Source organism: Labrus mixtus, chromosome 2 (assembly GCF_963584025.1).
Source record: "Labrus mixtus chromosome 2, fLabMix1.1, whole genome shotgun sequence".
Taxonomy (NCBI): Eukaryota; Metazoa; Chordata; class Actinopteri; order Labriformes; family Labridae; genus Labrus; species Labrus mixtus.
The window spans coordinates 7,590,590-7,610,253 of NC_083613.1; the positions used below are offsets into that span (position 1 = coordinate 7,590,590).

General features: G+C 38.8%; 2 protein-coding genes across 2 annotated transcripts in view; one reads left to right on the top strand and one right to left on the bottom strand.

Moving 5' to 3' along the window:
• The window catches only part of LOC132983056 (metal transporter CNNM1-like), an 18,183-nt gene extending 16,972 nt beyond the window's left edge, over positions 1-1,211 (top strand). Inside the window, 1 exon segment of the mRNA XM_061049288.1 lies at positions 628-1,211. Within this exon segment, the coding sequence (XP_060905271.1) occupies positions 628-707 (80 nt within the window). The 3' untranslated portion in view covers positions 708-1,211.
• A 3,969-nt stretch (positions 1,212-5,180) lies between these two features.
• On the bottom strand, positions 5,181-14,982 carry LOC132983063 (aspartate aminotransferase, cytoplasmic-like). Its single transcript, XM_061049301.1, has 9 exons — positions 14,743-14,982; positions 11,537-11,718; positions 10,856-10,979; positions 10,142-10,254; positions 9,231-9,335; positions 8,721-8,871; positions 8,353-8,518; positions 7,087-7,229; positions 5,181-6,280 (listed from the first exon to the last, which is right to left on the bottom strand). Exons 1-9 carry the CDS (start codon positions 14,849-14,851, stop codon positions 6,141-6,143), a joined length of 1,233 nt encoding a protein of 410 aa, XP_060905284.1. The 5' UTR covers positions 14,852-14,982; the 3' UTR covers positions 5,181-6,140.
• Between the last annotated feature and the right edge of the window lie 4,682 nt (positions 14,983-19,664).

A 19,664-nucleotide genomic window follows, 5' to 3' on the forward strand; every position in this document is an offset into this window, starting at 1 on the left:
ATTTATCTCCATGATTGGATAATGTGTACCTCAGTCTGGTTTCAGCTAAAGAAACTGCTTTTTACTGGATCACTCACCATTGTCCAGTCATCAATACGTAAAATCATTTTCTTTCTGGATCAAGAATCTGGGATGAACAAATTATTTCCTTGTTGCTTTCCCAAATTCACATGGAATATTTACTAGGTGGCTGGGAAAGAAAACTCTGGGTAAAGTTGAAGAGAAAAAAATTGGCTGGTCGGTGACACATTCAGCTCACCCCGAAAGTTTCCAGATGTTTTGTGCACATGTGAACAGGGCTTCAGACTTCTTCACAACCTGACTTCTTTTTGCAACAACTTTCCCCCTGCTGGCTAATAGAGAGAATACAGGTTAAAGGCACTTCTATAGTACATCACCTTTACTTTTTAGACCCAGAGGCAAAGTCCTCTTTTTTAAAAACACTTTTTTAAACAAGATATTCTGTCAAGGCTTTTTCATATAGTTTTACTTTGTTGGAGGAAGGGGAAAAAATACAAATACATTGCCTAACTAATTTTGCTATTTTAACTGATACCCTGAATTTAAATGCGAGTGAAGGCTTAACTTTTCCTTGACTATTCCTACTAAAACATATTGTCTCCTCAGGTCATAAGAAGAGGAAAAAATCTCGCGAAGGAGAGAAAACTCCTGAGGATACTTCAGAGCAGCCGCTGGTGAAAACCTAGCAGAATGTGTGTGTGTTTCATACACACAACTCTTCATTTTCTGTTTCTATTGACAATGTGGATGCTGAACTATTAGATTTGTATCTAAAACAACACACTCCACACGCCCCTGCAGTAGGAGATCGTAAAGTGGACCCAGCACGAGGAATGTACTCGACATTTGACGGAATGAACCATTTTATACAGGTACGGGGAGGTGTAGCTTTTGGCAATATTTTCCTTAAAACAGTAGCTTCTCATCTTCACGGGTTTTTCTTGCTGATACTTGTATATTAAAGAATGACTGTGAATGTAATAGATTTCTAGAAAAAGATTTTGTTTTATACACAATATGCCCACCTGGTGATGATTCTCCAATGGAGCTAAAGGGAATAACGGCACACAGGAAACGGATTGAAGGCACCAAAGACGTTGCTGTTTTGTACATACTGCTCCAATTGCACAGAGAGTATCCTGAACGAAGGGAAGAGAAATGGCTGCTTTGAATTCAGTTATGTTTTGAAAGATCACTAAAAAATGCTTGCTAATTAGATCTGTTGTCTTACATGTTGTTTTAGAGACTTGACAGTTTTCAAAATGTTTCATTACTTCTATGCTTTCCCATACCATGTGTTTTAAAATGATACAATCTCCAATTTTGTTAATGATTGATATCTAAAAGTACCACATTTTTTTTTTTTTAAACTACAGATTTTAAGTCATATTTTAAGCCAAGCTGCCACAAGAGAAGGAGCAGACGGGTCCATTCAAATTCACAGGTCAGCAAATACTCAAATACTGAATTGAGACAGTGTGCACGAGTTTGCTTGCAATATTGCTATTTGGTGCCTATGATTGTTTTTGTACCATGGTATGGAAGCGGATATTGGTATTGAGTGATTTTTACAACCATCATATCCAAGTTTAGAGTCAACCCTAATTTTGACTTTCCATTTATCTACCACATCTTACCTTCAATGTACTTTCTTCTACGTTACAGTCAAAGGTATATGGCAACTGCTTTTCCTTCACTATTCTACTTTTCTGTTACTTTATTTGTCGCTAAACTTCTCTTGTCTTTACCCCCAAAGCTTTATTTGTCAAAACCTGAGCCATCCCTTTTGAAGAAGAACAACTATTTTCTATTTCTTTTTTTTTTTAATGGGTCTGAAAGGACACTCAGACAAGTATTGAATACAGAATAGACTGCCGATCTGGGTCTAGATCTCAGAGATTCCTGGTCATCCTTTCAATCAGTCACATTTTATTCTTCACACAATCTGTGACCACTAAACCCCTTCAAATAATCATCACTTGAGCTCAGCCTGTTTTTAATACGATCACATCTTTTAATGAATGAATCTCATTCATGCATGGGCTTTTCTTATTTGAATGTCAACATTTTGTGTTTTCCAAGATATATTTCATTTTAATGCTTTGTGTGATATATATATATAACATTATTATTAAATATGAATGTTTTCTCTTCATTAAGAACAAAAATGACATTTCTGAAACATAATGCAAACTAGTTCAAATGAATGTGCCCTGAATGTGTCCAGTGTCCTAGAGTTTTCTTTCAAATACACATTCTTTTGCCTCTTGGCTGCATGGATTTGAATGTGAGATAACAGATTTGTTGATTGATTTACATTTTGATGAGACAAAGCTTAAACTGCAGTTTGTCCAGCATGCTTCAAAGCGAACAACAGTCCTTTTAGAGAGCTTGCTCCTCGTTCTCTTTTGCTGCAATGCAAACCTAGTCTTTTGTATAACAGCAATACTGAAAACGCTTAATAATTAACTGAAGTGAAAAAGCAGATCTAAGGAGCAAAAACTAAGAGCAGGTGTGTTTATGTCAATCCTAAACACCAGCTGATTTGACTTTTTTTTTCACATTATACTGTGTTGAATGAAATCAGTGAGATGTTGCATTTGATGACTCTTTCAGAGAACATCTCTGAATGGGAAAGTAAAGGTACACATTAATTACGCGTGGATTCCTTTTAGCTGCTTGGATTTCATGTCTGCAGAGAAAAACTAATTTGTAAATCAAGAGATACTTCTACCAGGCCTTTGGTAGATGATTTGGCACTTTTTAATTAGAAAAATTTTTATTTATTCATGTCATGTAAAGATGCAACAACCAGTCAAGTAAGCTGTTTTAACAATTAGGGCCAATTTTAAGACGATTTTTTTCAGACATCCATGGCAGAAAATGCCTCTCAGATATGGAGAGTTAATGCTTTTCTCTGCTTAATGTCTAACTGAACTGATGATGGGTTTTTTTTGGACAAACAAAATAAGTCACTTAAGGTCATAAAATTGGACTTTTGGAAAATTGAGGCTAACATTTTTACCCTTTGTGTCATTTTACATCTAACATAGAAAAATGTAACACAGATTGATAAGATGAAAATGATTACAAGTTGCAGCCCCTATTACAGTACATATTACATATAAATAACCACCTTTGTGTACGTATTTTTGGATGACTAATTGAAGAAATCAAACAAAACTCTTTGGATTTGACTTAAACTGTTATCTTATCGGCATCCCAATTTTGATATAAGTAACTGTTTTGAAGTCCCTTCTATGAAGCTCATTTTGGAGCCCTTACATTGAAGCTGTTTCTGTCTAAATTCACACAGGACTAACTGCATGGAGAGTGTTGATTTCAGAAGGATGTCAAAAGAGAAACTAGTCTAAAAATGTATTTTTGTCTAACAACTGATCCGGGTCTTTGTCCTAGAAATGTATTGAACTTTAAGTGTCTGAAGGGTTTGATTGCTTCTGCAGCTGGATAAATGGATCAGTTCTTCCTCCATGCACATACAGTTCTGATTGTGTCCCTGAACCTGTGAGGTCACTGTTTTTTTCTCTGCATGATATTTAGAGAACGGGATGGACGGGCGTGGCTCTGTCTGACTATGTTTGTGCAGGATAGGATTTGTGCCACTGCAGCACACAGGAGGAGGATGGGGAGGAAGGGGGGGTGCAAGGATAGATGATGGGAAGGGGACAGTATAGAGAGAAAGATCTTAGATTACATTTCTGCCAAAACTAACTTAAAGAATTGCTTGTAGACTTCAGTCTGGTGGGTCACATTAATTATTAAAGAGCAGTGTTTGTTTCATTGAAGGCTTTCGAGGTCTCAATGTGTGTTTGTAGGTGAAAAGTTTCAGATGTAAGTAAAGAAAATGACAATCATCAAATTATAAAGATCATGAATCTTGTATTAGCTCCATTAGCAGCCTCTCCCAGCAGTATTTGCTTTAAGCAACCACATCGACCCATCGCAGGCTGGGCAGAGGGAGGGGTGCTTTCAGACTTAAGCTCATTGGCTGATGTGAGAGGCAAAGGGGGAGAGGCGAAGCATACCTCCTGGGTGCAATGTATCAAACCTGCTGAGTCGCTTTGCTGCATTGGAGTGTCGACCACAGCCAATCAGGACCATCCTTTGAGGTCAAACACAGACAGTATTGGATCCTGCTGCAGGATGTTCATTTCATTGTTGGTTGTAAGGATATTTTTCCAGCTGCAGATCCATTTGATCATCGGTCATTAGGGATGTGATTTTTAAATAGTTATGTCATTTATTCTGCAAAGAGCAAATATTATCTCTGATCAGTGCTTCGTAAAAAGTTTGATATGTTTTCAGCTCTATTCTGCTTCAGAGACCTTTGTGGAGGAGATGAACTCAATGTTTTGGGGAAAGAGAAAGGAAATGTGTTTATATGTAAAACAGAAAGAAACTATGTGATGGTATTTTGCATCAAAATACACAGAAATATAAAGCCTCTGAATGTACTGAAACCCCCACTGTCTCCAGTCTTCATTTTACATTTAAGAATCAGTGTAAACTTTGATTTGTATCTACACAAGCAAAAACAAATGATGAACTGATCCTACCATGTTTGGTCTGAAAATTGGAAGTTAATGATGTTATTTACATCGATGTAGCTATTTACTTGGACATTCTGAGATTTGTTGTCAAAATGCAGCGTGAGGGGCTTTTAGATTGTGTATGAAACAGACTGAAATTAAAATCGGTACCTCTTTATAAGCTACAAAAATAAACAAGATCAGGAATAAGACTGATTATTTCTCTATAGTTGTTTTTAATACCTAAAACAGCTGCCGCCAGCTAAGTTAAACATCTGGTGTGCAAACCAGAAGACCCTTGACTTACATTTTCCACTAAAAATATATTTAGTATGGGATATGTTTGACCTTATGCATGATATGAACAGGATCTGCAAAATTAAGATGAATGTTTTTGCAAGTAGGGTTTTCTAAAATCAGCATAAAAATGAATTGAAAAAAAAAAAAATAGTCTCTCGAAAATGAAGAAATTTAAAATTTGTATCTGAATTTTTTGTGTCTTCCAAATTACATTTGTTAGGATTACTTTTATAGATGTTGATATGTATGTGACTGTACTTCTTCAATTAAAAAAAAAAAAGGGGGGAAGAAACACTCGGAAAGCAAAAATGTGGTTCCTGGTGTTTATAATTTATTACAGTATATGGACACATACTGCTGTACACACCACATAATGAGAGTGTGGTCATGTGACTGACAGGCGTCAGAGCTCTGAGGTCTGATCAGAGTGGCTCTTTACAACACAGAGAGGCTTTCTGTAACACAATAAGGGCACTGCAGGGTGGAAAGAAAACAAAAACAGAGAGAGAAGACAAGAGGTGATTTTGTTCCAAATGGCACAACGTCGCTTTGTGAACTAACATTACGATCTTCTACATTTAGCTGCACAGGTCTGACAGAGCAAAACCTTCAATATCAGGCACATGCATGACTTTTGAGTAACCTTTCTCTCTGGTCACCACCAATCACTCTTGCTCTCACAATGCCCTTCTTTAGACTATACCATGATAGATTGCAATACCTTTTTTTTATTTCACTCAGAGTGATTGGTTGTGGGCTAAGAGATTAAGTAAAGCCAGAGTTCTGTGCTTATGAAGAAAATAACAGGACCTCCTTCAGGGATTACATCTATTTACATTATCAGCTTTTTGTTCAATAATAGATACAGCATGTTTAACAACTTTAGGAGTCATCAATTAATGAGGAAGCACTGAAATTATGTTTAAAACTTACCAGCCAGAGACCCAAGTGAAAATTTGTGACCAGAAAAGATTTGTGCAGCACATAAACAGTTAAACTAGAAATGCAAGGATCTGGATAAAAGACATTTGTAACTCTGCTGACAGTGAGACCTGGCTGTGTGCGTGTGTTCCAAGTGTCTTCCTAAAATCATTGCACTGCCCCAAAAAGTTCTAACCTTCATGTGAGAAACAGAAAAAATTGGTTCAACTGCTGAAGTTCAACCAATCAGAGAGCAGGATAAGCTTAGGAGGAGGAGAACAAGGGCACACACGACAGTACTTCCTGTGGTTTACAGGAGGCAACAAGTGGGCGGAGCGAAGAAGCCCGTTACTGGACCTTGGTGACGGTCTCATGGATGGACTGAGCTACGTAGTCTATGTTCTTGGAGGTGAGGCCACACATGTTGATGCGACCGCTGGCCATCAGGTACACGTGCTTCTCTTTGATCATGTACTCCACCTGTTTGGCTGTAAGACACATTACAACACAGAGGTGTTACACAGAGTGTAGAAGAAGGACTACTGCATCTAATACTTTTTCACACCTCAAACACCATTCTACGATGAAGACCATAAGATCAATCAAGACACCGAGAAGTTCAGAAATCTCCAGTGAAGCACATTTGGCTAAGCTCCACAGAAAGCTCGAAGTGAACAATGAGTTGGATTGCCAATTTTCAAACCTTACTTTTAGTATTATGTTTAGATAAACCCCAACTTGTCTCCCAATCGGACTTCTGATCAGGTTTTGCATTCAATTCAACAAGTGAAACTGTTTCAGATGGTTGAAAGACTTTACCTTTGTAGATCATTGCTGACACAAACTTAAGGTGGTTTATTAATTTACAGAGCAACTCTGGTATTTAATGTTAAGGGATATCTACTGTTTTCCAACTCTGTCGGCTTAATCATATGCCCATGGCTAGATATGCTCTTCCATCCTGCTTTACTGCAGGTACCTCAGGTAAGTCAATCCTGTAGTGGCTCTACCACAGTATTAAGAGCTACGGTTGCTGTTATGGCCCACAGGCTAATGCAGACATCATATACAGTATAATGCTTTGTATAGTGTTGTGAATGGTATTCAATCGTAAAAGTAGTCATTTTCTCGTGTTGCATGAGCACAATGAAAGCACAAATGTCTCCTTTGACGTTCTGCTTAATCTGCCACTACATGCCAATGTTACCTCCATCTTTACTGACATTTCTAGTTTGACATGTAAAGTGTTTGATGTGCTGATATTTGAGTGTGTCAGTGAGTGATTTAGACTTACGATTCAGGCCGGTGAAGCTGAACATGCCAATTTGCTGGGTGATGTGGTCCCAGGTCCCCGGGGTGCCCAAAGCCTGCAGCTTGGACTTCAGCTGATCCCTCATCAACAGGACACGGTCTGCCATGGTCTTCACATTACCCTTCCTACAGAGAAGAGGGGAGAGCATGTATGGGAATGTGCCTGTAATTACCACTGACACAGTACATTTGACTGATTTTGAACATTGCAATATCAAAGAGAAAGAGGTTATCAGATCCCTACTTTTAAGGGACAATATCATATACGACTATTACTATACAATATAGAAGAGAACTAGCTTATACACAATGGCTTTGCAAACTGGATGATAACACATCCTGAGGACAGTTTAAAAACAACAGCAGCTGACAAAAGTGTTGTACAATGCATTAAAAAAGACAATATACAGGAGTTCACAACATCCACAACAATAAAGGGAACCTGAGAGAAACGGTCTATTCAGGACCAGAGGGCTAAGTTGTTTACATATAAAAATATGTCTTGAGAAGGGATTTAAAAGAGTCAACAGAGGGTGCAGACCTGATGAAATGAGGGAGGCTGTTACACATTTAAGAACTCATTTAATTGTAAGAAGTTATGGGCCACCCTGTTTTTATGTCTTCAAGACATTGTGTAAGAGGTGAGTTCTGAGAGATTGTTTGGTTTGACGGGTAGATAAAGCTGAGTGTTATCTGCATAGAATTGGTATGAGAGGTTGTGCTTCTGGATAATTTGACCCAATGGGAGCATGTACACAGAACAGTAAAGGGCCTAGGATGGATCCATGTGGTATACCACAGTAGTACTTTTTCACAGAGAAATCAACTGCAGTCAAAAGTGAGAGATTTACACAATGAAAACGTAAAAAAAAAGTATTTGGATTATGTCATGAATAACAAATGTGATGTTTGCAGTATATATGACCTCACCCTTGTTTGCCGATCAAGCTGCCGTTAGGAAGTTTCATTGTTTCATTTAGTGTCAATTCAGCAGCTGCTGTAGAGCAGCTTTGTGAGAGGAGAACTGGTTTGTTCCGTTAGAGCAAGCATAAAGGACTGGATCTACATTATATTTCAACAATTTTATGACAAACTGTCTCTTGCTTGACCTGCAAATTTAATTTTAATTGACAAACATCATTAGAGTGATTGTTACTAACAAACACATTTTTTTTTTCTGAAACAAAGTAACCGTGGTCCAGCGGGAAGAGAGAGACTTCTCCTCACAACCAATTGGTTAGTATCGTACCATTCAGCGAAGAGCTCGGGACAGTTGAGTGTCTTGCTGACGATTCGGGCTCCCTGAGAGGGTGGGTTGGACCAAGTCGTCCTGACGATCTTCTCCATCTGGGACAGGATGCGGGTCAGGTTATCGCTGTCCTGAGCCACCACCGTCAGGTTACCAACTCGCTCATCTGATAACAGAGAGGGACGTCTTTACAATATACCATGGGGAATGACTGAGGTTTCTATTTCAAATTGCAAAACTAAAAATGTTTGCATTATCTTGATGATTGTACTTTTGATTTTGGAATAATTGTGTTTTAATTTACCAGTCTATAGAACCATATTGTGTACTAAACCACCCAAAACCCCATACAGTAAATGTGTACTCACTGTAAAGGCCAAAGTTTTTAGAGAAGGATTGAGCCACAAAAAGCTCAAAGCCCTGAGAGACAAAGTAGCGAATGGCCCAGGCATCTTTATCCAGACTGCCGGAGGCAAAACCCTGATAGGCCGAGTCGAAAAACACGAACAAATTCCTCCTCTAGGGAAAAAGAGCACAAAATATACAGAGGGACAACAGTGAAACCTCAGGTAAAAAGTTACACTTAAAAGTTGAGCAAAAAATTTTCAAAAATTAAGAATCCCATGACTAAGACTGGAAAGTAGTCATAGCAGAGTAACTATAAAAGCAAAATGTAAAAATTCGACAATGAAGTTTGGCTTGTAGAGGCTAAACATACATCATGAAAACAGTTTAATTATGTGCAGACCAACAGGTTTGCTAAGAGCAAGAGCATGAAATCATCAAAAGGAAGTCACAGGATGTTTAAATGGAATTGTTAAACACTGCAATATGTAAATTAACTATTAGAACAAACTACATTATCAGCATTGTTTTACCTTCATGATCTCTGCGATCTTCTTCCACTCCTCCTGGGTTGGGTCTGTGCCAGTGGGGTTGTGTGCACAGGCATGGAGGACAAAGATGGAGTGTTCTGGAGCTTTCTGATGAAAAAATAACACAAACATAAAAAACACATTCAAATCTGTGTTCAAAGTATGATCTAAGGTGCTCTTTGCATGACATTAGCATGACATTCGGGGAGAAGCTGCATACATGTCAGAGATAATACAATACAAAACGAAACTATCATTATCTGTATTATAAAGTAGTTAATAAGAGATTCTACTGCCAATAAAATAGTTCAATAGATGTTTAAGATGAAACAGTATTTTGAGAGTTTCTAGCTTCTGTATGGTGATATATATCCAACTTCAATTTTCCTACTGTTAGGAAGTTTATTGCAATCAAAAGTGGGCTTTTCATAACAAACCAGTTGGGGGAGGCCACATTAGTAGTCTATCCAGCTAGTCTGAACACACAGTACTGTCTAAAGCTGCTGCTAGGTTAAGAATGAGTTCATGAGCTCATGAGCTCCGTGCCACGTACAGTTAGAGACTGATCGATGGGAGGATGTCCTGGAGTTATTCATTGAAATGTTTATGTTGTTTAATGAATGTCAAAAAAAGGTTTGTAAATTGGTAGATTAATAAACAGACATTGATTGTTTTATTTAGAATGGTTCAAACAAAATCTAATTTGATCTCAAAATCATTGTTGTCAAACAGGAATATGTGACAAACATCATGGTCGTGTTCACCGTTGAGATGTGGGAGGCGAACAGGAAAACAGAATATCAAATTCATTGGACCCAAATCACATGAAGTTAAGTCCTGCTGCCATTATTGCCATTTCATGTCGGTTACATTCATCAGCTAAGCCTTCACTCATCACAGTTGACCCTCCTCACCTCCAGATCATCCAGGAGCCCAGCAAGGTCCAGTCCCCTGTTAGCAGCATCCCAGTAGTGGTATGGGCGGATGTCTTTGAAGCCAGCATCAGCAAACACACTGTTGTGGTTCTCTGAAAGGAAAAAGAACATACAGCAGATATTTACGGGTACAATTTTAATGAAATTGTAATAAAGATATCCATTTCATCATAAAAAAGGTATTAACAAAGACAACTTCTAGGATGGACAGTGCTTAAAATTTTGAGGAGAACTAGACAGGGAGGTGTTTCGGATAGAAGCAACAGACTTTTTATTTTCTTGTGAGAAAAGCAGTTTTCACACATGCACTTCTGAAATTTCAGGCAGGCTGCCTCTGAAAACTGAGGTGCTTGTACACATCAGATGGGGGGTAAGGGGTCTCAGGGAGTCCAAAGTATGATGACAACTTTTGCCAACAAAATAATGAAGAACAGACTTTCAAAATGAAAACATAATGAAGCAGTTTCATTAAGTCAACAGAGAATGCATTAGTGATATTAACATGGGAATTTGCCTCTCTCCAATTTCAAGCAGAAAATGTACTTGCAGGCTTGCAGGAATCATTACAGTCTGAGGCATGAAAAAAAATTGTCTGTTTGTTTGCATTTGCAGCTGGAAACACATCCCCAGAAATTTCAGGAGTTCTGTGCTTGTGTGAAAACACTGTTACTTGATCCACAGCTGACTACCTACCCCAGGTGGGCGCTGAGACGTAGACGGGTGTGGCAGTGTTGTTCACGCCGTTGTACCAGCGACGCAGGAACTCTGCCCCGATCCTCAGTGCACCCGTCCCACCCAGAGCCTGGACCCCTCCCACCTTAGAGAGAAAACAGTGAAGGAGAGCCAGGATGAAGTGTGAATACTGTGATTCCAGCAAAGAGAGCTGATCAAATATTGGGGTAAGTAAAAAATTATAAAACTGGGTTAGGCCAGCTCAAAATCATTTTGATTATTATGCTTTTATTAGATTTATTACATAATCTTTATTTATTTGAATTTCAATGAGAAATATAAATGTCATAAAAATCTAATCTAAAGCCAAAAGATTTGAAATGTACATAAACAATACTTTAATCTGTAAACGATCCCTAAACATGTCCCATTTGTGTTAGACAAATTTAACACCACTTATAACTAAATCATTAATCAGGGAAAGTTCTTGGATAAGTATGTGATGCTGTCGTCCATAGCCTTCATAGCTCTGCAAAAAAAGGCTTCTGCCAGTGCCCATATTTGTATTTTAGCCTACAGTGAAAAGTTGTCTTTGAATCCCTGTAATCTGTGCAGGATATCTTTCAAGTTACACTACTGCAAAATGTTGACAATGTTTTTAACCAGTGTTAAACTGATAGGCACCAGACCAAGTTCTCTCACCCTGTTCTCTTTGATGGCGGCGCTGTCGTCTCCCAGAGCGACCTTGGACGAGGCGGCGCGAAACTCAGGCAGGCCGAGGATAGGAAGGTACTCATGGTTCAGGCTGTTGTCCTCCACGATCAGCCGCTCTACCTTCTTCACTACCGGCAGCACCCAGGGCAGGCAGTCATCAGTACGGTAAGCTGGAGGGGACACAAAGCAATGAAAAAAAGTTCTTATCAACAAACCTTTGAGTTCAAGCTCAAACACTGCTGACAGCGATTTTACCAGAATTATATATTTAGATCAAAACTTGTGAAAATCAATCAACATCAAAACCAGTTTTGATACCGCAGCAACAAAAACAGAAGTCACAGTAACCCAATAATGAGTAATTTCATGTTATAAATGACTAGAAATGCAAGCAAACTACTACAAGCTGTCATCATTTAAAAAATGTGAATGTATTTGCTCAATTTAGACATAGTCACCTCCTCTGTTTTCTGTCTAATTGAATGGCCTTTGGCACTCTGATACTACTGATTATTATAAAACCAGAGATTTCATTGTTTTGAAAGACACGTTGTTGAAAAGTATCATTTATCAGTATTGAAAATGTTTGGACAACTTTGAAAGTTGAAAGTTACTATTCAGTTTTCAGTAGAGCTTCAAAATAATTATTTTTTGTGGACATCCAAAACATAATAAGCAATTTCTGGTTAAATTGCATTGGCAAACTGTTGCAATTACAATGTAACAATAAACTTGCAGCGTGAAACGGCAAATACAATGAGAGACAGGGAATGACTTTAGGTGAACAGTGAGGGGGAGAAAAACACGACTATTTGATTTAATTTGATGTTACACACTGTCTGAAGGTCAAACTTTATGTCCAGGCTAAACTGAGTGTGTGTGTGTGTGTGTGTGTGTGTGTGTGTGTGTGTGTGTGTGTGTGTGTGTGTGTGTGTGTGTGTGTGTGTGTGTGTGTGTGTGTGTGTGTGTGTGTGTGGCACATATTTGACTCCTCAAGAACTTGTGCTACTATAAGCAGGCCTGTGCAGAGCTGCAGAGCTGTATCAAATATCTGACTTTCACCACACTGTAGATGGACACTGAGGATCAGAGGATCACAGTTAAAAGGTCAAACAAGGAGGTATGTCGGCTGGAACAGTGGATCCCTTAAAAGATATATCTTGGCTGTCGGAATAACTAAGTGTGCAGTCAGGTTAAAGGAAACAGCAAGAACAACATAAGAATACAGACAAGGTTCAGGGCCAAACCTGCAGAGTGTTTTTGGTCACAGTGGTGGGTGTGAAATGTGGATCAGGTGGCCTTTGATGGACAATTTTGTGATGCCGAAAAATCCCTGATGCTCCAGAAACATGCCATATGTTACTCATGTAAATAATCTATTCAAAATACAAGTCATACCTGTAAGAACCTGTATCTATTGTGTAGTAAAGATCACTACTTGTTTCCTTTCACTTCCTCTCTTTTCCTACTGCACCTCCTTTAGTACACTTCCTGGTTTCTCTCTCTCTCTCCTCTCCCCCTTGATTGGTTGTTGTTTGCACTCTGTCACGAATTAATTAGATTGAATTCACCTGCCTACTCCTTATTTAAGACTGCACTCATGTTTTCATCCTCACATGGGGTGGCAGTTCAGCAATGGTACGGTGGCTTTTACTCCTATTTTAGTTACTATCTAGTCTATTTTAATTTATCCTAAGCACATTATTTATCTTTATTTCCTTCAGAAAGTAAACTAATTTGATTTGTTTATTGTGCTAATATTATTTTATTTGTCTTTCAGCATGGATGTTCAATCCCATGTGTGTCTTCTGTTACCCTCATGATTTCCTTAATTTGAAGAAATAAACTTGTTACCTGAACTGAAGTCTTGTTGGATTCCTGCATCCTGACCCGATGCCCCCCATGGTGATAGTACTTAAACTTTGAACCCTTCTTAACATATTGATCCATTGATTTCTTTTCAGTTGAACATAAATAATGAGAATCTGCAACTCATTACTACATCCCGATAGAGAAAAAAAAAACTTAGGCCAGGCCTGTTTGTTTGACTTCTTCAGTGTAGCATCTGGTATAGTTTTCTCATGTGTTTCTCAGTTCCTCACCTGCTTTGATACCAGTTTTGGCAACTTGGAGGAGCACAGGTAAGGTACAGTTAAATATAACATACTGTATTAACCCTGTGATGGGCAGTTTGGCCACTTGATGGGTTTTTTTTTTCTTTCAGTAATTAGTTGTTAATGAGCATAACAAAGATTATGTGAAATATAAATAATAGTATTTTGGTTATAATGGTGTTGAAATTGCATAACTGTTGTATTTACATAGTCTTGAAATGACTGTCTGTTTGGATGTTTTTCTTAAGTCTGCAGTTTTCAAAATGATGACATTACACAGGCAACAATTTTTGAATAAGCAACAAAATATTGAATAAGCCAATCATTCATATCTACAGCTATAAGGTTCTTACCTGCAGGTCTGATTGAATAAATTAGAGTAATCCATAGAAGGTAGCTAGATGTTATTTATTGAGTACTGCCCTGAGCTGTTGTGTAGTCTCACACGATTACAACAATAAGGTTTTTACAAAGAATAAATGAAAGTAGACATGATCTTGGACACCTTACACAAAACAACAAGTTTACAATTATCTGACAGGACAGAACAACTTGCAGGACACAGCTCTCAGCTTTGAAGGTTGCCAAACAAGTATGTCCTTGTTAGTGGTTTACATCATAAAGAGGATTCATAGCATCTATTAAACGAGGTTAAATATGTGAATGATGCGTTCAAGGACGTGGGTAACACAGTAACCCATTCAGTATATTTGACATTGTGTCACAGTTAACCAGGCTCTAGTAGAAGTCACAAGACGAGCTTTTGCTTCCCTAAAGCGTCGTTTCCTTCAGTAGTAAAGATGTAGTGGTTGTATTATTTATTATGAGTTAACAGTGTGATGTTAGCTATCTGTCAGGTGGAGTGGTAGCTCATTGGTGCGTTAGCTTCACTGCTAGCTTGTCGCGAAGGTCAAATCAAAGAGTTTCAAATATTCAATAACATGATGTCACAGCACCGCGTCCAATGGTCACCCTAAAGGTAAACAGCTAACCAATGCTAGCGAGCACAGCCGGGGAGAGCTGCGTTTACTGGGCTGACTCACTTATCAGCAAGCTAGCTTTAGCATGTGGATATCTTACCTCCGACTCCCAGATTCACCTTCTGCGGGTGGTCGTCCTCCCTAAAATCAGCGCTCAGTTTGAAGACAGCTACTGGAGGAGCCGCCGGGACTTCGCTGAAAATGGACATGGCTCTGTACACCGAAAATGATCCCGGTGCAGGAGGAGGAGATGGGGGAGAAAGTGCTTCCAGGCGGCGGGCGGAGAGCAAGAGACGGACTGTGTTCACCTTCACCCCGCTGGTTCAGGACGGACTGTGACAGGCGTTAAGCCGGCAGCCAATGGGAGGGCACGTAAAACTGACGTAGCCAATGAGACCATAGTAATGGAAAACTAATTATATTGCTTATAAGTTTGATGATTTGAAGTATTCATATTTCATAGATATTTTTCAAAATTGTACTTTTTTTTTTTTAGCTAACCTTGAGTGATCTATTTTATTTTATTTTCATTTTTATATCACAATTACTTAAATCTACACTGCAAAGAGGGCCATAATCTCACTCTGAATTACAAAGACAAAAGTTATACAGTCAGCCAGGCTTATATCTAGCAAAGAGTTGTATCTATTGCTGTAATTTGCAAAAGCTAAGAACTGAAGTACCCATATTTTACCTTAGACTACTGTTTGTGTACATAAGCATAGTTATTTACAAGCCTTATGGGACTATCTGTAATGTGTGTAATGATGCAGGTTTGTGTATTTAATTGAGAATAAGTTAATTGCTGCATTATCTTTTAATACATTTGTTTACAAAACAAACTATCTACATGTACGACAAAAAACCTAACAATTGTATGTGTGTAGAAACTGTAAGGGTTATTATTGCATGAAATAATACCTTCAAAACCCTGTTAGTCTTTTACCTGTTCTTAACTACTTTCTATAAACTCTGGCTTATAAGCAGTGAGTGGTCCAGATAAGCTGAGTGTGTTCTCAACAATCATCAGAGTGGGGCTGTTGATGAATATCTGACAGTGGTTAACCTCTGACGGCAGAGCCTGTGAATGACCACAAGGCGGCAGTGTCCGCTTGCAAAATGAATGTGCGGAGTCAGAATGACTACGATCTAAACGTGCTTTATAAGCATGACTTTCAGAAAGGAATAGGTTTCCTGGATTTCACCTTTATTACACTTAATGAGTTGAAGTTGTTAAGGCTGTATCTCTAAATTTTGGGATTGTATCCCTTTAAAGCTAAGTTTTGTAAGCTCTCATTTCTATCCCCATCATCACTTGTCTGTCTCATCACCAGTGGAGAAATAAATGCAATTAACTTAATTATATTGAGTAAAATAATGAAAACACAGTGTAATATAATTCTGTGTTGAATATTCTTTGAAAAGTGCATTTGCAAAAAAAACACATACATGAAGGGAGACTGGGTATTGTATTGTTGTAACACTTGTTGCTTCAGCACCTGTAACTCACAAAAAAAAGTTCTCAAACTTTGACCCAAAGTAACCACATTTGTTTACAAAAATGGAACCAAATCAAACATCTGCAAAAATATTATAAACCTCGTGAGTTGATGTGAAGTACAAGGTGTTCATTTGTTAGCCAGTGTGTGTGTTTGTCGGGTTTAAAGGTTTCATCAATTTCACTTAACATGTAATAAGTAAATAACTGATTGTATTGTAAACTGCTACGAGAAAGTAAACTCTTGTTTTTAAGTCTGTTCTTTGCTGCCTAAATAAGCCTCCTTATCACTGTGAATAGGCCTACAGATTAACTTTGCTGACTTGGCTACTTCAAGGGTTAGCAGTAAACACAGTTCCAAATGTGACAACATATTGTTCCAAAAAAAACAAGATGACTAAAAAGTGGTCATCAACAATCAATGGGTGGTATCACTGGCTACCTCAAATTATTTTTAAATGAATTAAGGGAAGCATTTTAAATGTGCTTACCACCATAATTTTGACTGTATTTCATTTTTTTAAGATAAAGGAATCCCACAGGGGGCAATGTGTGGTGCAATGGCAGTTATTGCTTCTCCTTTGCATCCTCTATACTGTTGAGAAATTGTGTCCAAACATCCAGGTGTGTTTTCCTCTTCTACTCCTTTTCTCTCTCTCTCTATTTCTTTCCCTCTGTTCTCTGTTTTTGATCTGAAGTGTTTGATAAATAGCCTCAGCTTCACTTCTGTGTAGCCTCCACTTCCAGCCCTCCTGCAGCTAAAGTAACATGTTTTTGTGTCAGTGAAGTGTGACTTGACACACTAACACACACACAAAGAAGCATAAAGTCACCAAACCTCCATTTTCCCTGAACAAAACACCTACCCTACTGTGAAATGCCAACAGCTGTATCCCAAATGAGGACATAAACTTGCTTCACCTTTCAAAAATGTCAAACTTCCAATGGTTTTCACATCAACACACACACACTTGGTAGCACACATAACATAAAGGCTACTTCTCCGTCTCACTCTATCTTTGCCAGAGATGATGAGGCCTCCTCCTCTCCTCCACTTTTTCCTGTCCCTCTCTAGAAACACTCTGCTGAACCGTCAACAGTGTTGGATTTCAAAGGAGCACGGGGCTAATGCTCCTGGGTGAGGCTGATTGAGTCAATTTGTCGACATGATGGACGTTCTGTGGCCTCGGCTCCTGCTCTGCATGCTGACTGCAGGCTACAGGACTGACAGAGGCTTTCAGGTATGTTTTAGGATGGAAAAGGAAAAAAAGAAGTGAAAGGTGTATTACTGCTCAGTGAGGGACAGAGAGGCAGAACTTGATGCAGTACCAGAACCTGAGGCAGACTACATAAATCTGACATGGAATGATGTTGGAAAGTAGCTTTAAAATGAGTCTACAGTGCTGCTATAGGTCAGCTAAAACCCACAACTCCAGACAGTTTCATTCCCAAGACAGCACCATTATGTCAACAACATCATGCACTTACTGTGACACACACACACACACACACACACACACACACACACACACACACACACACACACACACACACACACACACACACACACACACACACAAATAGCAAAAAAAAACATAGCTGGAAGGTCTGTTAGTGAACTACCAGTGTTTCCAGTGAGTTAAATCTTATTTAGCCTATGTAAAGACTGACTAGAAGGTGTTGATTGTTGTCTTTTCTTGGTTCAGGGTCTTGATATAGTCAGAAAGCACACAGGAGTCTAATTGGTCTGCTTCAGGGCTGGGGTTGTTGCAAGGGGCTAACACCCTTCACTGTCAGGATTATTCCTTGCTTCCCACCTGCAAAGACGACAGTTCTGCAGTGATGAGATGACCAGCTGTCACATTTCACAAACTCTCTTTTCGTAGATTAATCTGATAAGTACGATAACCAGAGTGACACCACAAACACTTTATTTAACTAGCAGATTAGACAGTTACTGAATTAAGACTACATGATTTTGATAACTTGGTGTCTGCTGACCCCATCAGTCTTTCCCATATCCCCCTCCATTCTAACTATGGTCAGTTGTGGCAACAAAATGGGGATGATGATGTCTATTATACCAAGTATATTCAAGTTTTAAAACAGCAGTCAACAAATAAGTGGGTGATATTGAACTGCTATACATCCACTTTTTACAGTTTTTGTGTTATCTGTGCATCGTGTACAATATGGGTAATGTGTAATATATTGGTGGTTTTATTGTTATCGTCTTCTCTGTGTACATGTGGATGGTTGTTTTTTATTGTTTTAGTATTGATGCTCCTGTGGAGGTAGCTAAATGCGTGCAGCACTAGATGCAAGGCAAATTTTGTCAAGAGGACAATAAAATGTGTCGTATCATATTGTATTGTTTAGTATCGTATTGTATCGAATCATATCATATCGTATTCTATCGCATCCTATTGTATCGCATCATATGGTATTATATTAATAAATCCAACAATCATCAAATTATAATCAGTGCAAGTCGGTGGATATGAATTCTACACTGGATGTAATTGTAGATGAAAACCAAAAGACACACATACATAAAAAAAAATAACAACAATAAATGAAAAACTATGGATAATCTGATTTCCTCCAGCTGGAAAAACAGAAGTTACAGTGGCTGCTTGTTCTCAATCAACACCTGTTATCCTGCACCAAGGCCTCTAAACAGCAATGTGTGTGTGTGTGTGTGTGTGTGTGTGTGTGTGTGTGTGTGAGAGAGAGAGAGAGAGAGAGAGAGACAAGGGCACACAGGGGGCAAAGCACCTGCATTGACTCTCGATCACAGACACACACCTCCTCCTCTTTTAAGTTCACATGTTTTCATTCCTGTCCATGTTTCTTGTGTAAAACATCAGAGGAACAGAGGGGACTGTTCGTGTGTGGTGTGTTCGTGTATCTCATGTATGGAGAAGTAAAGAAGGGATCTAAAATGTCTTTTCATGTGTGTCAACCAATGTCTGTTTAAAGGTATGAGCCTGCTGAGACCGTTTTCCGCCAATAGGGGAGGTCTGAACATGGGGGAGTCACTGGTAGGGTGCGGGGGTCAGAGGGATTCATTGTCAGGTCAGTAATTATCAGATTTGCTGAGGCCTCAGGAGGAGTAGGACACACACACACACACACACACACACATTAACACTTACACACACTCTTTTAGCGGGCCTCAGGATGACGGAGGCCAGGCATAGGGGGGGCTTAGCCGTCAGTGGGACGAGATGACAGGACGAACCCCAGGGGGAAACGATAACCAGTGCTGCTCTGACAGCTGCTTAGTGGGAGATACCACTAAAATTACACAAATACAAATTATACCATACTCCACCACACATGCAAAAAATCAGGAATGCACAATTGACACATGTGGATATAAACAACATTTGTACAGTGCAGTGAACTTATTCAGAAATACCCATAAACACCATGTAAAGTCACTGAGTGCAAAAAAGCAACCGTGTGTGTCACACTAATAGAGCTTGATGAAACAAGATGTCAATTCTTCACCAGATAGA

Bases quoted from the DNA above. Each gene is read 5' to 3' on its own strand.
- LOC132983063 (XM_061049301.1), bottom strand. From the start codon at position 14,851: ATGTCCATTTTCAGCGAAGTCCCGGCGGCTCCTCCAGTAGCTGTCTTC. The intron at 9,336-10,141 runs GTGAGGAGGGTC...TTTTTTCATCAG, and splicing joins GGCTCCTGGATGATCTGGAG to AAAGCTCCAGAACACTCCAT. The intron at 8,872-9,230 runs GTAAAACAATGC...CTTTTTCCCTAG, and splicing joins AGATCGCAGAGATCATGAAG to AGGAGGAATTTGTTCGTGTT.